This window comes from Paroedura picta, chromosome 12 (assembly GCF_049243985.1).
Source record: "Paroedura picta isolate Pp20150507F chromosome 12, Ppicta_v3.0, whole genome shotgun sequence".
NCBI classification, from domain to species: Eukaryota; Metazoa; Chordata; class Lepidosauria; order Squamata; family Gekkonidae; genus Paroedura; species Paroedura picta.
In genome coordinates this window covers 2,824,152-2,844,068 of record NC_135380.1, presented here as the reverse complement: position 1 = coordinate 2,844,068, position 19,917 = coordinate 2,824,152, and the positions used below count along the sequence as shown (strand labels likewise).

At 49.6% G+C, this 19,917-nt stretch overlaps 4 protein-coding genes across 9 annotated transcripts in view; 2 read left to right on the top strand and 2 right to left on the bottom strand.

Moving 5' to 3' along the window:
• Positions 1 to 388: 388 nt before the first annotated feature.
• On the bottom strand, positions 389 to 5,185 carry PIH1D2 (PIH1 domain containing 2). 4 transcript variants are annotated; one of them, XR_013225938.1, is made up of 7 exons: positions 4,836 to 5,185; positions 4,459 to 4,692; positions 3,686 to 3,806; positions 2,830 to 3,063; positions 1,892 to 2,181; positions 1,057 to 1,296; positions 863 to 974 (listed from the first exon to the last, which is right to left on the bottom strand). XR_013225938.1 is itself a non-coding variant. In XM_077306276.1 (6 exons), exons 2-6 carry the CDS (start codon positions 4,639 to 4,641, stop codon positions 1,135 to 1,137), a joined length of 990 nt encoding a protein of 329 aa, XP_077162391.1. In that variant the 5' UTR covers positions 4,642 to 4,692; positions 4,973 to 5,185; the 3' UTR covers positions 389 to 1,134. The 4 variants fall into 4 exon arrangements, 3 of the variants coding, with proteins under 3 accessions (XP_077162391.1, XP_077162390.1, XP_077162389.1); XM_077306276.1 differs by having other exon boundaries at positions 389 to 1,296; positions 4,973 to 5,185; XM_077306275.1 differs by having other exon boundaries at positions 389 to 1,296; positions 4,985 to 5,185.
• Positions 5,186 to 5,308: 123 nt separating this feature from the next.
• Positions 5,309 to 10,519, top strand: NKAPD1 (NKAP domain containing 1). 2 transcript variants are annotated; one of them, XM_077305954.1, is made up of 6 exons: positions 5,309 to 5,518; positions 6,121 to 6,197; positions 6,294 to 6,394; positions 7,136 to 7,294; positions 8,587 to 8,640; positions 9,659 to 10,519. In XM_077305954.1, exons 2-6 carry the CDS (start codon positions 6,129 to 6,131, stop codon positions 10,143 to 10,145), a joined length of 870 nt encoding a protein of 289 aa, XP_077162069.1. In that variant the 5' UTR covers positions 5,309 to 5,518; positions 6,121 to 6,128; the 3' UTR covers positions 10,146 to 10,519. The 2 variants fall into 2 exon arrangements, with proteins under 2 accessions (XP_077162069.1, XP_077162070.1); XM_077305955.1 differs by having other exon boundaries at positions 5,334 to 5,385.
• A 1,002-nt stretch (positions 10,520 to 11,521) lies between these two features.
• On the bottom strand, positions 11,522 to 13,307 carry TIMM8B (translocase of inner mitochondrial membrane 8 homolog B). Its single transcript, XM_077306093.1, has 2 exons — positions 13,153 to 13,307; positions 11,522 to 12,251 (listed from the first exon to the last, which is right to left on the bottom strand). Exons 1-2 carry the CDS (start codon positions 13,237 to 13,239, stop codon positions 12,084 to 12,086), a joined length of 255 nt encoding a protein of 84 aa, XP_077162208.1. The 5' UTR covers positions 13,240 to 13,307; the 3' UTR covers positions 11,522 to 12,083.
• The window catches only part of LOC143821745 (carotenoid-cleaving dioxygenase, mitochondrial-like), a 45,815-nt gene continuing 39,183 nt past the window's right edge, over positions 13,286 to 19,917 (top strand). Inside the window, exons 1-3 of one of the 2 annotated variants that reach the window (XM_077306085.1) lie at positions 13,288 to 13,419; positions 15,674 to 15,778; positions 17,680 to 17,824. In XM_077306085.1, coding sequence (XP_077162200.1) covers positions 13,371 to 13,419; positions 15,674 to 15,778; positions 17,680 to 17,824 — 299 coding nt within the window. In that variant the 5' untranslated portion in view covers positions 13,288 to 13,370. Of the gene's footprint in view, positions 13,420 to 15,673; positions 15,779 to 17,679; positions 17,825 to 19,917 lie in introns of both variants that reach the window. The other variant, XM_077306080.1, reaches the window with a different exon arrangement.

Here is a 19,917-nt window from a genome sequence, read left to right as displayed (position 1 = left end):
GTGTTTCAGGCTAGGGAAGTAGGAGGAAGGTCTTTTCCCGCCACCTGTTACTTGGTGACCCTTATGTCTCAAGCTCAGTCTTGTGCCACTACAGCTTCACAACAGTAATCTAAAAAAGTAACAACACAAAACAAGATAGCAGGAAATAGAGGTGAAAAGGAACCTGTGTTTGGCCTAGCTAACTTGGAAATCCCTTATGATCTTCTATCTTCTATACCTGTGACTAGGGTGGGGCAAGATGACCTCTGTAACCTCAGGGGAGAAGGACCCTTCACGTTAAGTGGCCAGTGGCCGTTCTCCCCCTGAGCGAAGGACATTTGCTCGGACCTCCTAAGGCAGTCCCTGCAGCCCAGGTTGGGAAGCATCATCATCATGCAGTATCTACCATATGCCGCATCAGCCAAGCTATATTGGCGTATCTTTAACGAAAGTAGAAATGTTAGCCCCGGTTGGTGCTCTGCACACCTGTAATGCTGTAGCCCTATTTGAGAAGGTGAGTCAGCCAGTCTGAGGAGACAATAATGACATGGATGGGCTGGTGGTCTTGTGTGCGTGTTCATTGTCCACCTTACTTGGCAGCCCTACCTGGCAGAGACAGCAGCAGCCCAGAGGTTTTTCTGCCTTTTTCTACTGAACCAGCATGTTCTTTGTCACGATTGTACCAGAGCACCTTTGCCTCTGGAGGCTCAGATTTCGGATCAATGGGTCGGGGGGCAGCGGTGGTGAGTGGGCTGTTTCCCATGGATCTAGACATGCAGACAATCCCTGGGAAAACTTTTACATTCGGTCTCCCCAGCTAAGCAACGGCACTTTTGAGAAGAGCATGCTTTCAATTTCAGAAACCCCAAGAAGCGTGGAATGTAACACTTTTTTTATTGTTCCAGGGAATGTAGGAATTCTTCTGAGGTGTACAGGTTGCTGTAGCTTTATAAGGCTTGTGCTTCTCTTTTATGGTTTGCACAGCATAGTAGACACTGAAGGAGGGATAAGAGATATTCTGGCTGTAGCCATTGTTATCAGAGGCATATCATAACTAAGCAGTGGCAGAGAGCTCACCTTGTTTGCTCAAAGGCTCAGGGAAGGGGAAAGGCACAGGGCCAGCACACGTACGAGTAACCTCTCTCAAACAATCGCTCACTCAGCATTTGGATTTCGGCTCTGTTGGCAAACGGGCATCGTGATCAGCAGGACCCCTTTCTTCTTGAAAAATCTTGCTGATGCCGCTTCTTGCTCCACGGGCTCCGGCAGGTTCAGGTGCAGCCAGTATTTTTGTGGGCATTCCATCAACAGGTCATCCTAAAATGATAGCAGAACCTCCATGGTCAGAAGCAGCAGGCTTACAATACTGCTGATGGAGTACTGATGATCCCCCCCCCCGATGGAGGAAGTAACAGGGACCAGCTCTGTCAGGGGAATCTGGTTTGTCACTGTGGGAAACAGGATATTGGACAGCCTGGCTTGTGTGGGGTCGTGGTTAACAATGTCAGACCTGGGTTCCAATCCCAACAAGTGCCATGGAAACCTGCTGAGTGACCTTGGGCCAAGCACTCTCTCTCTCAACTTGGCCTATCCGACTTTGCAGAGTTGTTACAAGAGAGAGAGAGAGATTGTGTGGTGTTGAACTAGCATCTTGGAGACCCAGGTTCAAGTCTTCTGTTTTGCCACGGAAGCTCTTTCAGCCTGGCTGAGGGGGAAATGGCGGAGAGGAGAACAATGTAAGAGGCTGGGGGAGAAGAGCAAGGTATAAATCCTTGCTCTTGCATTCCTGGAAAGCTTTCTGTAAACAAAGATGTGGAATTGCTTCTAGGGACTCAGGCTCACCAGACAGGTAAGGAATCGCCCAGGGGGAGAGGGCAGGTGGGGTCAACCCCAATTTATTGGTCTGACCTACCTCAGAAATGCTCAGGTCACACTCGGAGACGCTGCACACTTCTGGCATTTCAACCTCCACTTCAAGCCTCACGGCTTTTCCACTGGCATCTTTCCTTGTGGTGACCTTGTAGGCCGGAGACCTCGGTGCCTTGGGCCCCTCTGTGCTAGAAATCTCCTCAATGAAGCATGGTTTACGGGGCAGGGTTGGTTTGATGAGCAGAGTCAAAGGGCTGTCTTCCTCCTGGGCTGCTATGTTTCTCAGCTGGTCAAGGGTCACCTCTTTCCGCAATGAAGTTTCCATACATGGTGCTTAAAAATATTTAAATGAATTACTGTGTCAAGAATAGGTGTCAAATTCATGGCCTTTGGCCCGCCTCATGCCAAACAATTTACTGCTATTGGGCAACCTAAGGTCCATCTCTATGTTGCAGATAGAGGCAAATATTTATTTTGCATTTATTTTATTTACATCTTTACACCATTTGAACTCCAACTGTGTCTCCCCAGTGGGTTACAACAGTCTTTCCTGAGGAAACAGGCAGCATTCAAAGGACGTTCATAGGCATTGTCGAAGACAAGTTCCAAAAGGAGAACAAGCTAGCTATACTTTCAGACCCCATGCCCCCCAGTAACCAGATTTTAGGTGCCAAGTTCTGCTCCCATATTATTTTCATTTCATCTGTTTCATTTGATCTATACGCATAATGAGGGATTTCACACTACTGAAAGCTTCTGAGATGCAGGGAGAGCTGGATGTGGCAGAAAGGGAGGGCACCTCCCCTGAGTACAGCTCCAGGCATGGCACATGACACCTCCATAGCAACTTGGTGGACTCTTGGTCTGATCGAGGAAGCCCTACTTAATGTTCCTAAGCGCCTCCACCCCAGAAGTTCAGGGAGAAATTCCCTGAGCCCCATCTTGCTTTCAGTCTGACTTGCAATTTGGACAGCTACTCACCTTTCTTTTCAGACGGGGGTGCTGTCGGCCGCCCACCTCGCAAGCTGTGCCTCATCCTGTCCAGGCTTCCCTTCAGTTTATTCTTTGCCAGGCTGTAAGTGGGGGACAGAGAGACACTGTAGCACCCCTCGATGAACTTGAGTGACAAGCAAATCAGCCGGTCTCTCTCAAAGGGGTTTTCCCCTCGCTCGAGAACAGATGGATTGTACGCGATATCGACGATGCTGTAAGGCTCTGAAAGAAGAGGCAGAGTCATGTCTGTGCTCTGTATATTTGACTGCATGAGGGAGTGAGGGTACAAGGCCAGTGGTGAGGACTGTCAGCTCTGGTTTGGGAAAGCAGCTGGACCTCATCAGTGTACCATATTGTAATTCCACCTCCAAGGCTCCATTTTCTCCAGAGGGACAGATTTCTATTGTCTAAAGATCAATTGTAACAGTGCAAGATTTCCAGGCCCCACCTGGAGGATGGCAACCCTAGAGAAGGTGCTAAGTGCCAGAAAAAGGAGTACATTTCATAACCAGCAGTTTATCAATGAAAAGAACCTTTCCCAGATAGCCTGAGAGTGTGCAGCTGGCCCAAGGTCATCCATAGTAATGAAACCTGGTTCTCCCTGATTAAAGTTGACCACGGGATCATGCTAATTCTTAAGATGAAACACCACAGATGGCTGGCACTTACAAACACAGTGCTTGGACAAGACCACATGGAGCAAGTCATCCTTAACTACACAGTAGTCCATTCATTGCTGCCATCTCTGTGCACACCTATTTGTGGAGGTACAAGAATCGGCATCAAGTTCCCCCCCCCATTGATGCAAAACCAGAAGCTCTGCATTACTAGTCTCTCTGCTCACCTGATTTTGCAAACGTATCCATTTTGCCAGCGCTTAATGGGACGGGATCGGATTGGGACTGGGGAGGGGGGACTTTATTCCAACTGCAGATGTTCACAAACAACCGGCTTTCAGTGGGCTCCTTCAAAGGGAATTCAGAACGTGTTTTGTTACTAAAGCTGACAGTGAAATGAAGCGGTCGTCAGTAACCTCGCTATTCTGCATGCATGACCTGCCAGTGGGAATGCAATCCAGCCCAGCTAAGCGTTTCTGGAGTAGATCATACAGTTGCATCTGATCTCTCCCTTGCACCAGTTCCTAATAGGTTTTCTACATGCTGTAGGAACATCTATCTGATTACTCTTTCGTAGCCTGAACCTAACTACAAAAGGCAAATCAGATAGATGAGCCCTTCACATCTGCATTCTGCTAGTCCGGGGACCCCTAATGTGGGCTCATGGGTGTCATTGTGCCCCCTCCCAATATCATACCCACGAAGTGGGTGTGGCCATGTGTAGCTTTTGTTTGCCCGCTGGAGATCTGACTGGCTGTGCAGATTGTTAGCACTGTTGCTTTGGCAGCAGCTGTAACAACAGCCAAGGAATCTTCACTGAGTGGCTGAAGGTCAGCTGGGGTAGCCATTTTGCAGCTGTGCCCAATACGCTGTGTCAGAATTCCTGCAGGCTGAAAAAGGCAACCTCTGCTCGAGTCAGTGGTTTTCTGACTACAGACAGGGCCCAGCCTAGTTTTGAGGATTTGCCATTCCCTCTTTTTAGCACCAATCAATAACATACCAAAATCTGGGCTTCCAGGCACAGGTATGGCTCGGGAGGTGCACAATCCTGCTTTGCACTGTTGAGCTGTTGCTGCATGAATTGGCGGTAGCTCTCAGGAGAATTCTCGGCCATGTCATCCAGCATCGCCCAGATCTGGGAGGCCTTTGCCACCATGTCCTCTGAGCGACAAAAGGCCTCCATCGCTGCCTCTTACGTGATGAGAACGGGGCAGAGGGGGCCAAGGCGCGGCACCTGGAAGAGCAGTTGGATGAGGATGAGGATGATGGTCCTTGAAGGACAACTGACCACGTCTGAAGAAGGCATGAAAGGAACAGAGGAAGAGCCCTGCTGGGCCAGGCCAGGGAGGGGACATCCAGCCCAGCCTCCCGTCTCACCTTCCCCTGAGTTGCCTCCTGGCTCTGACTGCCTCTGCAGGTGGAGGCTCCCCTGGGCAGACCTCTCCTCCAGGCCTCCCTCTAACCGTCTCCGATCGAGAATCAAGGCGCCCCCGGGATGCGAAGGGGGCTCGTACCCACAGGCCCACCTCGCGAGGCTGTCGTGCAGAGCAAAGGGCGGGGGGGAGGGTCTGCCTGTCCCGCAGCAGCCCAGAAGCCGCGCCAGAGAGAAGTCCCGATCCCGGCTGGGCAGGGTCTCCTGGGGAGTAAGGCCTGGCTGGGTCGCCGGACTCTTTCGAGGGACCCGGGGAGCGACGGCGACGCTGTCTCCACGGCAACCGCCGGAAGCCGGAAGCCGACTCCGCCGGAAGCGGAAGCGGCGCGTCCCCTTTCCCCTGCCCCTCTGGGCGCCGGCTTCCGGGTTCCGCGGCCTCCGGAGCCTGAGTCCGCTGCGTCCCGTGGGCGGCGAGGCCTCTGCGGGGGGGAGGGCGCGGGGGAAGGGGCCGGACGCGGGAGTCCTGGCTGGGCCGCGGGACGCTCCCCTGGCGGGGTAGGCCGGCCGGGCGGGCGGGAGAGGAGCGGCGGCCTCCGGGCCGAAGGAGCAGGGCGAGGCCGTCTGTCCCCTTCAGGACTGGGTCTGACTCCCTTCGGGGGTCCCACTTGGCGTCCCCCGGACTGCGGAGGTCAGTTCCCCGGGAGAAAAGGCCTGCGAGGGAGGGAGGGAGGGGGACTCTGTGGCCTTGGACCCCGCTGAGGGTCAGGGATGCCAGCCTCCAGGTGGGGCCTGGGGATCCCCCTGAATTCCAGCTCCTCCCCAGACTGCAGAGATCAGTTCCCCTGGAGGAAAGGGCTGCTTGGAAGGGAGGGGGCACTCTGTGGCCTTGGACCCCATGGGACTCAAAGATAGGACGCATGGGAGGTCACTAATCTGGGGTCACCATCAGTCAGAAGCAGTTTGGTAGCACTCAAAACACACATGAAGAACAGAAGAAATGCCCTGCTGGATCAGACCAGTGGTCCATCCAGTCCAGCATCAGTTAGGGATGGTCATTGTTTGTGTACAGAAAACCCCTATTAAAGAAGGCACACGAAAGATTATTATTTTGTCCATGTCTGGGTACAGTTTACTCAGTATCTGTTAAGAACGAAAGGAAAGGTGTAGCTATATATGTCAGAAACTCAAATTGAGAAGTAACAGAACTAGAAGACCCAAAAAGGAGATATTTGATTTGAAGATTAAATCATTGGATAGCTAACAGGAAGATTTTGTTTTTTATTATCTAAGGTTGAAGTATGTCCCGGGTCCCTTTGGGGAAAGTTCTTCTGCGAAATGTCATTCGTCACACCGATGCACATAACAAGGTATGGAGCAGGGGTGTCTCACTGTCTAAGCTGTTGACATTCAACTGAGATTTGGTGTGTGAAATGATGCTTTGAGTGTCTGTTGGTGTTTCTCAGATTCAAGAAGAGTCAGAAATGTGGAAAATACGAGAGATGGAAAAACAGACGGAAGAGGTGTATCGGGGCAAGCAAAAGAGTTCTCTTTCCAATTCTTCCAGGTGAGACTTTATTGCGCTTCATCTTTTATTACCTTTCTCTGCTCTCATGCATTATCAGATCCGCCTTTTCAGCAGCAGAATGGAAATTCCTATTTTCCCTCACTTTGGCCTTGACTCTTGCTTCCTTGTTAGGGCTACATATTCTGCACAGAAGACTATGCCTGACCCAGTTTAAGAGTTAAGAAAAGGAAATTTCTTCTTTCCTTTCGGTCTTCGAGCCTTTATTATTCGACAGTTCACGAGAAGGAGGGCAGGAAAGGATAAGCCAGACGAGAGGGAGGGTAGGAAAGGATAAGCCAGACGAGAGGGAGGGCAGGAAGGGATAAGCCAGACGAGAGGGAGGGCAGGAAGGGATAAGCCAGACGAGAGGGAGGGCAGGAAGGGATAAGCCAGTGTTTGGTTCTCACAGCCAGTGTAGTTAAGAGTGGTGGCTTGTAATCTGGAGAACCAAGTTTGATTCACTACTCTTCCATATGTAGCCAGCTAGGTGACCTTGAACAAATCACAGTTCCCTCAGAGCTCTCTCATCCCTACCTACCTCACCGGTTGTGTGTTGTTGAGAGAGGAAGGAAAGGTGATTGTAAGCCACTTTGAGACTCCTTTGGGTAGGGAAAAGCAGGATATAAAACTTCTTTGCCATTGTCAGAGCTGTTTCTTGCCTTTGGCATGTAATCCCTGCCACAGAACACTCATTTCTTTGCAGTGATTTGTATTAAAAAATTTCTCGTGACCTCTCTATAGCAGCCGGATGCGTAGCGATGGCTTTGATGAGGACAGCCAACACCACGACGGGAAGGTGAGGAATTTTGCTCCTGTCTCAGTGACGACAGAAGATGACCTCCGCCATGCCCGATACTGGAACAAGAAGCTCTACGAATGTGAAGCCAGCATGCCGGACAGGTCGGGAAGCTGCTGCTCTTCATAGGGTATCTACAGCACCGTCATAGGATCAGGCCTTTTGTAGACAAAACTAAGCTAGACAAGAAGGTCTCTGTCTCTCAGAACTTACCCTCTCAATGTCAGTTTTGAGTGGGGATCACAGTCTGGGGGAGGAAAGGCAAAGACCGGGACAATGGAATAAAGGGCTCCATTTATATATGTTACTTGTAGTCCACCTCTCTCACTCATACTCCAGGTGGATTATGCAAGGCAAGTCGGTGTAAGCAACATGAGAACCCCCTGAAACATTCTTCATGCTATGAGAAATCCCAAGTGGTGCAATCTTACAGAATATAGTTGGGAAGCATCGCTGTGTATATGCCCACCCTTCCCACCCCCTCTAGACCCATTATTGGCCATGGGGGGGGGGGGCGACATAACCATATATGGTCATATCACCCAATAAATGTTTAACAGATTTTTTAAATATATTAAAAATCAATTCACTCCCACCCATTCAGGAAACCCTTCCAGGGCCATCAAGAAGCCCCAGGATTTCCTGAAACCCTGGTTGAGAAAGCCAGATGTAATTGATCAATTATAAGCAATAAAACATTCATTATAGAATTAACTAGGTTTCAAAAGCAAGTCATCAAAATGAAATGCTGTCTCTGCATAGTTAAAACCTTCTGGAGACGGCGGGGGGGGGGGGGAATCGGTCAGCACTTGGATGGGTATCTTCAGGTGGTTCCAGATATGGAGGCCAGGATCCTGATGCTGCTAGTTTCCTGGTCTCAGCTGTAGGTCTGGCAGAACAGGTCTCCTTTGCAGGTCTCCCAGAATGGTTTAAAATCCCAGAGGGCCCTGGTCTCACGAGGCAGCATCTTCTGCCAGGCTTACATAATAGGATCCTACAAATTCCTCAAACTGAGCCTGGTAAGAAATGGGCAGCGATTGGCGTGACTGCAGAATGGGTGTAGCACGTATGCTGCAGTTTCCAAAATGATTTTGAGGGAAGACCAATACACAATGCATGGTGGTCAACCTGAGCAAATGAAGTTTGATGTCGTTTTTGTTGGAGATCAGGAGGCATCCCTGGAACTGTCGTATTTCCGTTGTTCTCTAAATACGCAAATATTTGGCTGCCTTTCACCTTCCCAGATGCTATAGCATTGCCTCTCCTGCTGCCAGAAACGGTGCAGGCCAGCAAGGACCGTGTCACATCACTCTACAGATGGTGCAGCCTGGCCCGGTTTTTATAGAGTTTGTGCATGGGACCATGTTTTTTTCAGTGGCTTTTTGCTGTCTTTCAGGTGGGGCCACAGTGGCTACAAGGAACTGTATCCCGAAGAATTCGATACGGACAGGTAAAGCAAATAAATAAAGCTACTAAATAGACATATATATATATATAGCCACCAAGTAACAGCTGACGTATGGCGACCCTGGTGGGGTTTCCAAGGCAAGAAATGTTCAGAGGGGGCTTGCCACTGCCTGCCTCCATGCCATGATCCTGGTGTTCCTGAGTGGTTTCCCTTCCAAATACTGGCTGGGACTGACTCTGCTGTGCTTTGGAGATCAGCCTAGCCTGAGCTACACAGGCCAGAGCAAAGGAATTTTAGGATGGTGAGAGCTCCATGGGTGGGTTTTTTTGTGTACGAAATAAAACATTCCTATAGAAGGACATCATTTGAGAATTGTGGGGGGAGGGGGGGTGTTGCTGCTGTTGGGTGGGGGGAAATCCAAACTGCCCCATGCTGTTCTCTGCTCTTTCCATTTTATTCTCTTTTTTCTCTACCATGGCTGGTCACTATAATCCAACCCAAATAGCTCAGGCCAGCCCGATCCCATCAGATCTCAGAAGCTAGCCAGGTTTTGTCCTGGAAAACCACCTCCGATTGCCTCTTGCCTGGCTACGTTACACACATGCTATACTATAAATAAATAAGCCACCTTGTGCTGCGTAATGAGTTGCTGAGAACTGAGCCATGTCTGAAAGATGAATTATTAACTTGAGATGCGGATGTCTGAGCCCAAGGGGCACTCAGATGTTTGAGGAACATTGCAGTAAGGGTTGAGCACAGCGGGGCATGTGGCAAAAAGCTAGGACACCTGCTCTCTCCATTCCAGGTATCTGCGCTGAGGCTGTCGGCATGAGAGAGAAGGTGATGCCTGTCACTGCCTCTCACCTGTCTAGGTGTTGCGAGCATTACCGGAGCTCAATTTGCTCCTCGTATATCTGGCCCAGGACAGCCCTCAGCTCATCTCTCTCTTTGTTTAACAACCCATCACACCTTTTGCTGGGACACTCTCTGGCCCACTCCTGCCTTCGAATATAATTTTTGTTCAATAGGCTCAAGGCTCTTATTTTTATTTGCTACCCAGTGATCAACGGGAGCGAGACGGACAGAATTCTCTAAATGGAAAGAGAAAATCTCAGGCAGGAAGGCAGTCCTCTCTGGAGCTGCCCAAAAAGAAAAAGGCCAAAAAGTCGCACAAGAAGAAGCGGAAGAAGAAGTCGCACAAGAAGCGGAAGAAGAAGAAAAGGGAGCAGCCAAGCACGGCAACAGACTCTTCCCAGGGATCTGACTGTTCCGAAGCTGGGAAGCAGAGGCGGCTACACCGCAGAAAGGCCAAGAAAAGCCCAGCCCAGCAGCCGACCTCTTCCTCAGGGCAGGGCAGTGACTCCAGCGGCTCAGAGGACAGCGAGCCAAGGGAAAAGCCAGAGAAGCAGCCGAAGAAAAAACGGAGGAAACACTGCACTTCCGCCTCGGAAAAAGGGAGCGACGGAGTGCAGGAGAAACGCAGCAAGAGGAAGAATTGGAAGGTGGCAGCTGACGAGAATTCAGAGGACAGCTCCGACGAGGATTAATGAAAAGGGAACGGCTCACATGAGCTTCTGTCGCAAGAGAACAGGCCTGCTGTCCTGGTGGAGCAAACTGGCTCTGCGGACCTTTGGATTTTGCTGAAGGCAGCCTTCTGTCTCCCCCTGGCCTGAAAGTGGCTGTGGAAAGGAAGCAGCTCCTGCCTCAGGCTCTTTTGCCCACTCTGGATTCCGGCCAAATCACCGTGCGTTCAAGACTTTGTGAACCCGCAATTACCAAGCAGTTGTCTTGGGAGCGGCTCAGGAGGGAACTTGGTGGCCTTAGGGCCCTTCTCAACTTTTTTTTTTTAACCTAACTATTTTTCATGGCTTATATGTTTAAAAAAATCTAATTGCAATAAATAATGGAGAAGCACCACAAACTCTTCCAGTGATCAGTGAAGCGCCACCATCAAGGGGAGCAGCAAACGGCTGTGGTTCCCCATGCATCCATCTTACCTTAGCAGGTGGGTGTAGATGGAATCACAGGGTTGGAAGGGGCCATCTAGTCTGTCCCCTACCTCACCCCTGCTGGGGAAGGTATACGAGACACATTGCTCACCCCAGCTTTGATTAAGTGTGCAGAGACTGATTGAAACATGCAGTTCTGACCTTTGGTCTGGTAAGAAGAGGGAGGTAGTTGGAAGTGCCAGCGTCGTAGCTCTGCAAGTATATTCATAGTATTTTCTTTACTGAGAACTTGGCAGCGTTGGAGCGCTCCTTTTCTTCACCCTGGGTCTAAGCAATCTCTGTCAGAGAGGAGAGCTTCTGACTTTTGCATTATTGGGGGATTAAGGTGCTGAAGCTCTGATGTTAAGGTCTTGGTGATTCATTCGGTGAAGTTAACATTTGGTAGAAGGGAAAAGGAAGGGAGTGTCTCTGATTTGGATCAGGACAGGGCACCTACTGTCTTCGTTAAAGCACCTTGGGAAATGGTTGTTGGGAAAGACCTTTTAAGTTGTTAAGGAGCCTCCAATCTTTCTTAGCCTGTGTGCACCTTTGGAATTCTGAGGCAAAAAAAGGTAAATTTCAGTCAAGTAACAACCTATTCATGGCAACCCCATAAAATGCCACTCCACAGGTTTTTCAAAGCATGAGATGCTCAAAGGTGGTTTGCCATGGCCTTCCTCGGCATGGCTGCCCCCATCAGTGGTTTCTGCTTCACTCCCAAGCTCTGGGGTATTTGTTTCAGAGGGTATCCATATGGATCTGCAGTAGAACAGTTTGTTTTCAGTCCATGAGCATTTGAGGAAGAGATTGACTTTCAAAATCAGCCCAATCTCATTGGTCTCTCATTGTTACTGGACTGCTCTGAGCTATTAAGGCTGCTATGATGCAAGTCATACTGGACAACATAATTGTTCTGCATTTAAAAGAGAAACCTGTTAAGGAATGAGCTTTAATGGAAATTAGTACATCCATACAACCTACTCAGTGCCAGAATGTGGCACGATACCTCAAAATGGCTGTGTGTTGTACATTTTGTGAATACAAACCATTTTTATTTCAAATCGCAATTATGAGCTGTACAGGCAGTTTTGAGATTCGGAAGGGCCACACAGTGGGAAACCAGCAGGCAGCGTCTTCACTTTTCGGTTCTCCTGCAAAACATGTTTTTCGTTGATTCTCTGAAACCACTTTGTATTTTAAGGCAAGTCATTTGCCACCTGGAAAAATCTCACTGTGCAGACCAAAGAACAAAAAGCGATCAATTTCCACTACATTAAGTTCCTTGGGAAAGTTTTCCTGATTTATTAAACAACATGTAGGCTAAAAGTTGCTTTTGCTGAGCACGTTCAACATCTCCAAACAATGGCCAGTTCTGTTCTCACAATCCTGATAAGACTTGCACTGAGGTAGAACTTCTGATGTAGGTGGCCAATATCAAATTGTTAATTCAGGAGGGCTTGGTGGAACTGCATGCAGTGTGAGGCGGGGCTGGGGCCATCAATGCCCTCCCTTCTGGACTATCTGTGCAAAGCGATTGGTCACGGACAACGTAGTGTCTATGAAGCGGTTGACGCAATTGGCCAGGCAAGTTTCAGTTCTCGAGTCCAGTTTGGCACCTGTTTTGTCGACGCATTTATCCCAGCAGACTTCCATGAAGTTGTGGACCTAGAAGAGCACAGAGGGAAGAGCACAAATATCTTTGGTCAGCAGCACCTATTTTATAGTAATCAAAAGCAGAACAATGACACTAAAAAGGTAAAGGTATCCCCTGTGCAGGCACCGAGTCATGTCTGACCCTTGGGGTGATGCCCTCCAGCGTTTTTATGGCAGACTCGATACCACTGCCAGTTTGCCAGTGCCTTCCCCAGTCATTACTGTTTATCCCCCAGCAAGCTGGGTATCCTGGGGTACCGTGCCACGTGTTCTTTTTCCCCTGCACCATGTTAGGGCATATTCAGTATCACCCCTCCAGAAATTCTCCTCCTGGGTTCTCCCTAGACCAGTCCTGCAGTGAACACTTCCAAGGAATAGCCGTGTCAGTTGAAGCAAAATACCTAAATGGTGGTGCCAGAAGGTTGTGGGTGTGTGTAAAGTGCCAGTAAGCTACAACTCCAGCCAGGGGCTTTCAAGGCAAGGGAGAAGCTAAGGTGGTTGGCCCCGGCCTTCCTCTGCAGAGCCTTCCTGGGTGGTCTCCCTTCCAAGGACTGACCCTGCTTGGCTTCCAACTTATGGCAGCCCAGCTAGGCAGGAGAGGCAGGGCCGGGGCTTGGAAGGCTCCCCAGACGGAGGCCATGGCAAAGCACCGCGGCTCCTCCCTTGCCTGCCGCGAGGTGACCCGCCTTTCCTCCTGGGAGGATCTTCAGTTGCTCAGACAAGCAAACTCTCGACGTGGTGCAATTTATCCAGAGCCAGCAAGCAAGCGACCTCGGCAATACGCGCAGTCTGCAAGCCCCCCGCGGCCCGGAGGCCATTGGAGCCAGCCTCTCGCTCCGTCCCCGCCTGGCCCACCTCGCAGGGCTGCTGTGCGCGGCCAAGGGACGGCGCGAGCGGCGGGAGGAGGCCCCACCTGGGCGGTGAAGCGGGCGCGCTGCTCCTCGGCCGCCACCATCCGCTGCAGCTCCGCCGACTCGCCCTCGCCGCCCAGCTCCGCCATGCCGACCGCCTGCCCCGGGCCGCTCTAGGCGCCGACCGGAAGCCAAGCCCCTGGCCCGGCCGGAGGGCCGACGCGCTTCCGGTTCCGGGTGGGCCAGTGACCTTGGGGAGGGCGCGCCCCCCAGAGGCAAGATGGCGGCGGCGGCGCTGCTGGTGTGGCGGGCGGGGCCCCGAGGCGGCGGTGAGCGGAGGAGGGCAGAGACGCCGACAGCCCTGCAGGGGAGGACGGGAGGCTCAAGGGCCAGGGAGGAGGCGAGCGGGGTGGGATGCCTGGGAGTCCCGGCCACGCACACGCCCCCTGCAAGGTGGGACCCGGAGTCTCCTCTGAAGGAGCCATGGTCAGGATAGCTTAGAATAGGGGAGGGGAGGAAGTATGAGGGGGCTCCATGAGAAGGATTCCTGACCCCCCGCCCTGAACCGATCGAAATCGCCCTTGGTCTTCAAGTAGAGGCCCCTTAGGAAGAAGAAGAGTTGGTTCTTATATGCCACTTTTCCCTACCCGAAGGAGTCTCCAAGCGGCTTAGAGTCGCCTTCCCTTCCTCTCCCCACAACAGGCACCCTGTGAGGGAGGTGGGGCCGAGAGAGCTCTGAACGAACGGTTCTGCAAGAACAGGATTACCGGGGCTGTGACTAGCCCAAGGTCACCCAGCTGGCTGCATGTGGAGGGGGAGGGGGGAATCAAACCCGGCTCACCTGATTAGAATCTGCCGCTTTTAATCACTATGCCATGCTGGCTCGCTGTTTATTATATTTTTCCTTTTATTTATATGTTGCATAAGGGCTTTCCCAAGGCCACTTTCTAAGGGGTGGGTGGTGGGTCGACCCAGGGCCCATTTATTATTCGTTATTGATTAGATTGAATACTAAATGCCTTTGCAGCAGTCCTCCAGTCTCAGCCAAACCATCGTGCCCCCCAGCCCAGCTCTCTCCTACTGCCTCAGGTATTGGTCTTTATGACTCCTGGAGGCTCTTTGCCCTTGTGTTTATGCATACACTCTTTCTCCCTGTTATTGGGGACTCAGTACTTTAATTAATGGATGTGGAAGGGTATTTGAATGGGAGGTGGGGGTGTTATTGTCACCTCCCCCACTGTATTTTCTGCTGGATAGAGAAGCTCTTTTCCACATCACTTAGGGGCCTTCCTTTAGTTTAGAGCCAAAGACTCGCATTCTCTCGCTTTGTAGATACTTTGCACTTACTGGTGTTGAGAATAGTTCTGTCAATTTCTTTCCCCTTGTTTGGTTTATTTACTTTATAAGCCAGTGGACATACTGCAGCTTTATCAGTGAATGTTTGTGCGGCCTGTCTGAACAGAGGCCAGTTTCCTTCCCCCCTCCTCTTTTCTTTATTGACGATGTGAAGCGTCAACTGGTGTGTGTGGAAACAACTGACAGCATTGTGTGGAGAAGGGCAGTACATGCCTGGGGAAGCTTCCTTGTAAAGAACAAGAGGGTGACATCCGGTAGCCAGTTCTAAGCATGTCTAATATCTGACAAGCATGAATTGTACTAGTTGCATGCCAAAGTCATCTGCTTATAAACAGAATTGTCACATGAGAGACAGCATGGGGTAGTGGTTAAAAGCAGAGGACTCTAATCTAGAGAGCCCAGTTTGATTCCACCCCCCACCTCCATGCGAAGCTTGCTGGGTGACCTTGGGTCAGTCACTGTTCTCTCAGAACTCTCTCAGCCTTGGCTTAGGTGCCTGTTGTGGGGAGAGGAGGGGAAAGTTGCTTTGTAAGCCACTTTGACACTGCATAAACTAAAGAAAGTGGGGTAAAGAAACCAACTCTTCATTATACAGTCTTGGGTAACTGAGGATCTTGTATAGGAGCTCTTTACATCCTGCATTCAGATATGGCCCGTTTGAAATTCCACTACTTTGGTGATTGTTACGATAATCCCAGTGTTCTTGTGTTACACTTCTGGACAGCAGAAGAGACTGTTCTTATCCTTACAGCATCCCCAAAGGTACTGGATGTGTATACATCCCCCTGCCTTGTAAACATGGAGTAATGTGGGATTGTAGGCTGCAAGGTCTTTTGAAACACTCCCAAATAGCGTGGTTTTGGCAGTTATCCATTCTCTCTCTCTCTTGCAGAGATGGGGTCAGTCTATGCTGTTTGTTATTACCCACTTTGATTTGTAAGCTGCTTCACTCAAGGAAACCCAAGGACCTCTCTTTCACGTTTCATGTGAGCTGGTCCTTAGATTCCTGGTACATATTTGAGGTAGACGGTCTGGATGAGACTTTGTTCCTAAGGGCCTCGTGCGTTTTCTTCCAAAGTCCTTTCATTAATCTTGATACTAGTGGAACTTATTGCTCTGTGAATATGTTGATTGCAATGGAATGATATTGCACTGTGGCTGTTGATGGGAACTGGGAAAGCAGTGTGCCACTGTTCCATGGGTGACGTGCATCTGTTCTGTACACAGTTCTCCTGAATAAGGCTCTCCTGGCCAGGTCAGCCATTGCCTGCACAGCGTCTGAGGAACGCCCTCCTCTGGCAAGCAGAATCCACACCTCCCCCAGGAGTTTAGGTAAGTTCCCCAAGTTTATCTCCTATTCATATTGCACAGAGTTGTGCTAATCTGCTCGAGTTGCCAGGATTGCTTGTCCATGCATTGGAGACGAGATCAGTGCAAAATGCTATCTCTAGCTTCTGGGGCAGTGAGACTGAGATTGTACTGATGATTTGTGCTGGTAATGGGCTGGATCCTATGTGATTTCCCTTCAGAACAAGTAGTCGACCATCAAAACAGGTTCATTCCAGGACATGCCGAACAGAGATACTACCATTAGCAAAATAAAGGCACGGGATTTATCTCCATAAACTACATTTACGGGGTTTTTTGTTGTAGTGTTTATTCCATTATTTCTTGAAGCCTGCTTGTTTTGTTAATGCATTAGTCTTTAGATCAGTGGTTCTCAACCTTCCTAATGCCACAACACTTCAATACAGTTCCTCATGTTGTGGTGACCCCCAACCATCAAATTATGCAAGGGTTCTTTCACAGAAATTAAACCGAAACTGACCAATGGCGTGAAGATCCATGGTTCATGATTGTATATAAATTGGTTATAAATTGGCACGCACCTTCAGGCGGAGTGGATTTCCTGAAGGCTGTAGTTTCAAGTCTTGCCTGCTGTTCTTGGATTGAAAAAGTGGCAATTTTTGGATGGTTTGTTTTCCATGCGCTGGTGTTGCTCGGCGTGATCCACAGAAAGCGATCTTTGGGAAGGGGCCTAGCGTCGGATTCGTTCCTATTTTAAGTGCAGTGAAATAAACAGGAGCTGCATAAGACAGCGGGTCTGAATGGGTTTTGTAGTGTTCCTCAAGGATTTCTGGCTCCAGCTCATGCAATGTGCAGCTGCAGTCTTGAGCAGATTTGGGGGGGTTTCTGTACTGTGCAGTGGTTCTTATCTTGACTGGGTGTCCTGTCTCTTTAGTTGCAGTGTCTGCCCTCTTATTACAGTTTTAGGGATATCTCCCCAGACAACAGAATCTGGTTCACACTTTGATTCCTGGATACTCTGCTGTTATATTTTTTTAAAAGCAAGTTTCTAGTCCTTTGGGATCTGGACTTCTGTTTAGACGCAGGCCATATTTGTTAATATAAAGCATTTGTACAGCACCTTTCCACCTGACTTGAGACCCTCAGAGTGGCAAACATTAAAATGTTAAAACATTGTGTGCAAGAGCTTGGGTATTCTGTGGGCGGCGTTCGTGTGCCTTTTTGAGGCAGTCCATCCCTCCTTTCCAAGCCACATCCCAATCCTGTCCAAGATACCTTCTGCTGTCTTCGTCCTTCTCCAAAAAGAAAAGGTATGCAAATGTCTACTTTTGGGTTTGGAATGATGCATGGCATTATTATTATTATTGGTTTCCAATCTGAAGAACTGAATTGATCTCTGTAATTTGGCTGTTTGATTTGGAGGGACATCTGGGGGAATGAAGCTTCAGGTGCCACTGAAGTGCCCATCTGACATCTGTCCCTTTCATCCTCAGATTCATCTACAGGAGGCAGGAATTGCCTCTGCTCACCCACCCTGGTCTGTGCCACATGGGTAGTTGTATGCTCCCATCTTGGCACCAGGCACCAATAGAATTGTTCCCTGCATTTCTGGGAAAACTTTTTGTGGCCTGGCAACTCCCTTGCTTTGGTAGCCTTTCAGGCCAGAGGTGTAGGGGGACGCTGAAGCTCTGTCAGTATTTTTGTTTGGCTTTCCACCTGTGGAGGTATGAAGACCATTTGGTCCTTGGCATGTGGAAGCTCCCTGTGTTAAATGTTGGGAATTCTTTATGGATGGAAGGAGACAGATTCGATGGTATTTCTAGGTGGCTTCCCACAGTCGCAAGCTTGAACCCTTAAAAGTAGCATTCCTCGAGAAGCATCAGCAGGCAGTTCTTGGAGGTTAACAGCGCATCTTCTCTTTGCAGCAGGTTCCAAGGCAGCCTCTCTGCACTGGACAGCAGAGCGAGCAGTCAGCGTCTTCTTGCTGGGGCTCCTTCCTGCAGCCTACCTGTACCCTGTCCCGGCTGTGGACTACTCTCTGGCTGCAGCTCTGACACTCCACGGCCACTGGTAAGCAAACAAGGCCAGCCAGAGAGGGAGGCAGGTCTGCCTCACAGCACAGACCTGTAGCCGAAATCCTGGTTTGTTTCGTTAGTATCTTTAAACAAAAATTCTTTAAGAATAGATTCAAATGGGTAGCTGTGTTGGTCTGAAGAAGTGCAACAAAAATAGAGTCCAATAGCACCTTTAAGACCAACAAAGTCTTGAATAAATCTCTGTTGGTTTTGAAGGTGCTCTTGGATTCAATATTTATTTATTCAAAAAATATTTATTTTTTGTATGGATATGTTGCGAGCTGCCCTGAGCCTCTGTGGAAAATAAATTGATTTGAGTCTATTTTTGCAAAAGGGGAAATTGTATGTTCAGTATTGATGCTTCAGCTTGACACTAGAGGGCAGTGTGGTGCTTTAAAATACCTAATTTGTTGCATAAGGCAGTGGTCCCCAACCTTTTTATCACCAGGGACCGGTCAACGCTTGACAATTTTACTGAGGCCCGGCGGGGGGGGGGGTATAGTCTTTTGCCGAGGGACGTCCCCACCGCCTGAGCCCCTGCTCCACTTGCTTTCCCACCGGTGCCCCTGACTTCCCGCCGCCCACTGGGGGACGCTGCCAGCAGCAGCTGCGCAGTGCCACGCTGAGGGGGAGCCCCAGCCATGGTGGCCACCGGACAGCACCAAAGAAGAAGAAGAAGAAGAGTTGGTTCTTATATGCCGCTTTTCCCTACCTGAAGGAGGCTCAAAGCGGCTTACAGTCGCCTTCCCATTCCTCTGAGGTGAGCCAACGGCAGAGTGGCAGGGCAGCCCCCGAGGCAGCAGCTGGGGAGGAGGACAAGGAGGAGCTGCAGCCCGGTACCGACTCATCCTCGGACCGGTACTGGTCCCCAGACTGGGGTTGGGGACCACTGGCGTAAGGTACCCTTCCGGTTTTAGAATACTTGCAGGCTTTCAAGACAGATAACACTAAAACTTAACAGTATGATATTCGTGAGTTTAAAATATCAGTTCTGCACTAAAACAAAACCAATTATTGCCATCTTGAGAACACAGCAATGAAAAGAATATGACATTTTACAGACAAGTTGGCCGTAGAATGGCTTCAGCAGATCATCTCCCACAAAGGAGGCAGGGGCCATCCCTAGAAAGGCCTTCTTCCCAGTAACCACCTGCCTCAATTCAGACAATGTACAGGAGCCTCGTAGCTCTGCACTCTCGTATTTAGTACCAGCCAAACACAACCCTTAATGTTGGGCTGTGAATTAAACAGCCTGAAAATCAGCCTTTTAAAAAAGAAGCTTTCTGGTCCTTATGACAGTAAGCCTGGAAAACAGAAGTTTCAGAGGCCAGAAGTAATTCAGCACAGCTTCAGTAGTCTGAGTCTGACATATCGGCACCTTCTGCGACGTCTTGGTCCTCCCTGTGACCAGCAGAAGTTGCCCACGTTATGGAGATGTGGTCATTTATTAAAACATTTGTCCTGCTTTTCCTTTCACAAAATTTGTGGCAGGGAAGGAGCCCTTGTGAGTCAGTGCAGACCCCCAAAAGCTCCTCCCCCTGCCACAAATTGTATTAGTCATGCTCTTTTCTCTTACTAAAGATGGACTAACACAACTACTCCTCTTGATCCTACTTTTCCTTGTAGTTCAAGGTGGCTTACAATAATAGTGAAAAAATATATCTAGTTTAGAAACCAAAAATAAAATGCTGAACCCCAGATTCAGAGACTCATAAATGGCAGACTGAGCAGATCTCTGAGGCAGGTTGCTTTTTCGCTTTTCACACTGATGCAACTGCCACAAGTTCAAGTATTGCGAATGGATTCTGTTCTAAAAGACCATGAATGCAGGGCACAGCCCGTGAATTGCTTTCTTCATTTCTGCAAGGGCTCTGGAGAAGGTTGATGACATGTCTGGTGTTCTTATATTCTTTGGACCTTTTCTCAAGGTTGGGACTTGAAGCTGGATGACTGAAGTGGCCCTGGGCTCAGATGTTCCCGCATCTAGCTTCAATTGGCAAAGGTGTTTTCTTCCAGCGAAGGGAACAAATGTGCTTGACTTCAGTGGCACCATAGAATCATAAAGTTGGAAGGGCCTCCAGGATCATC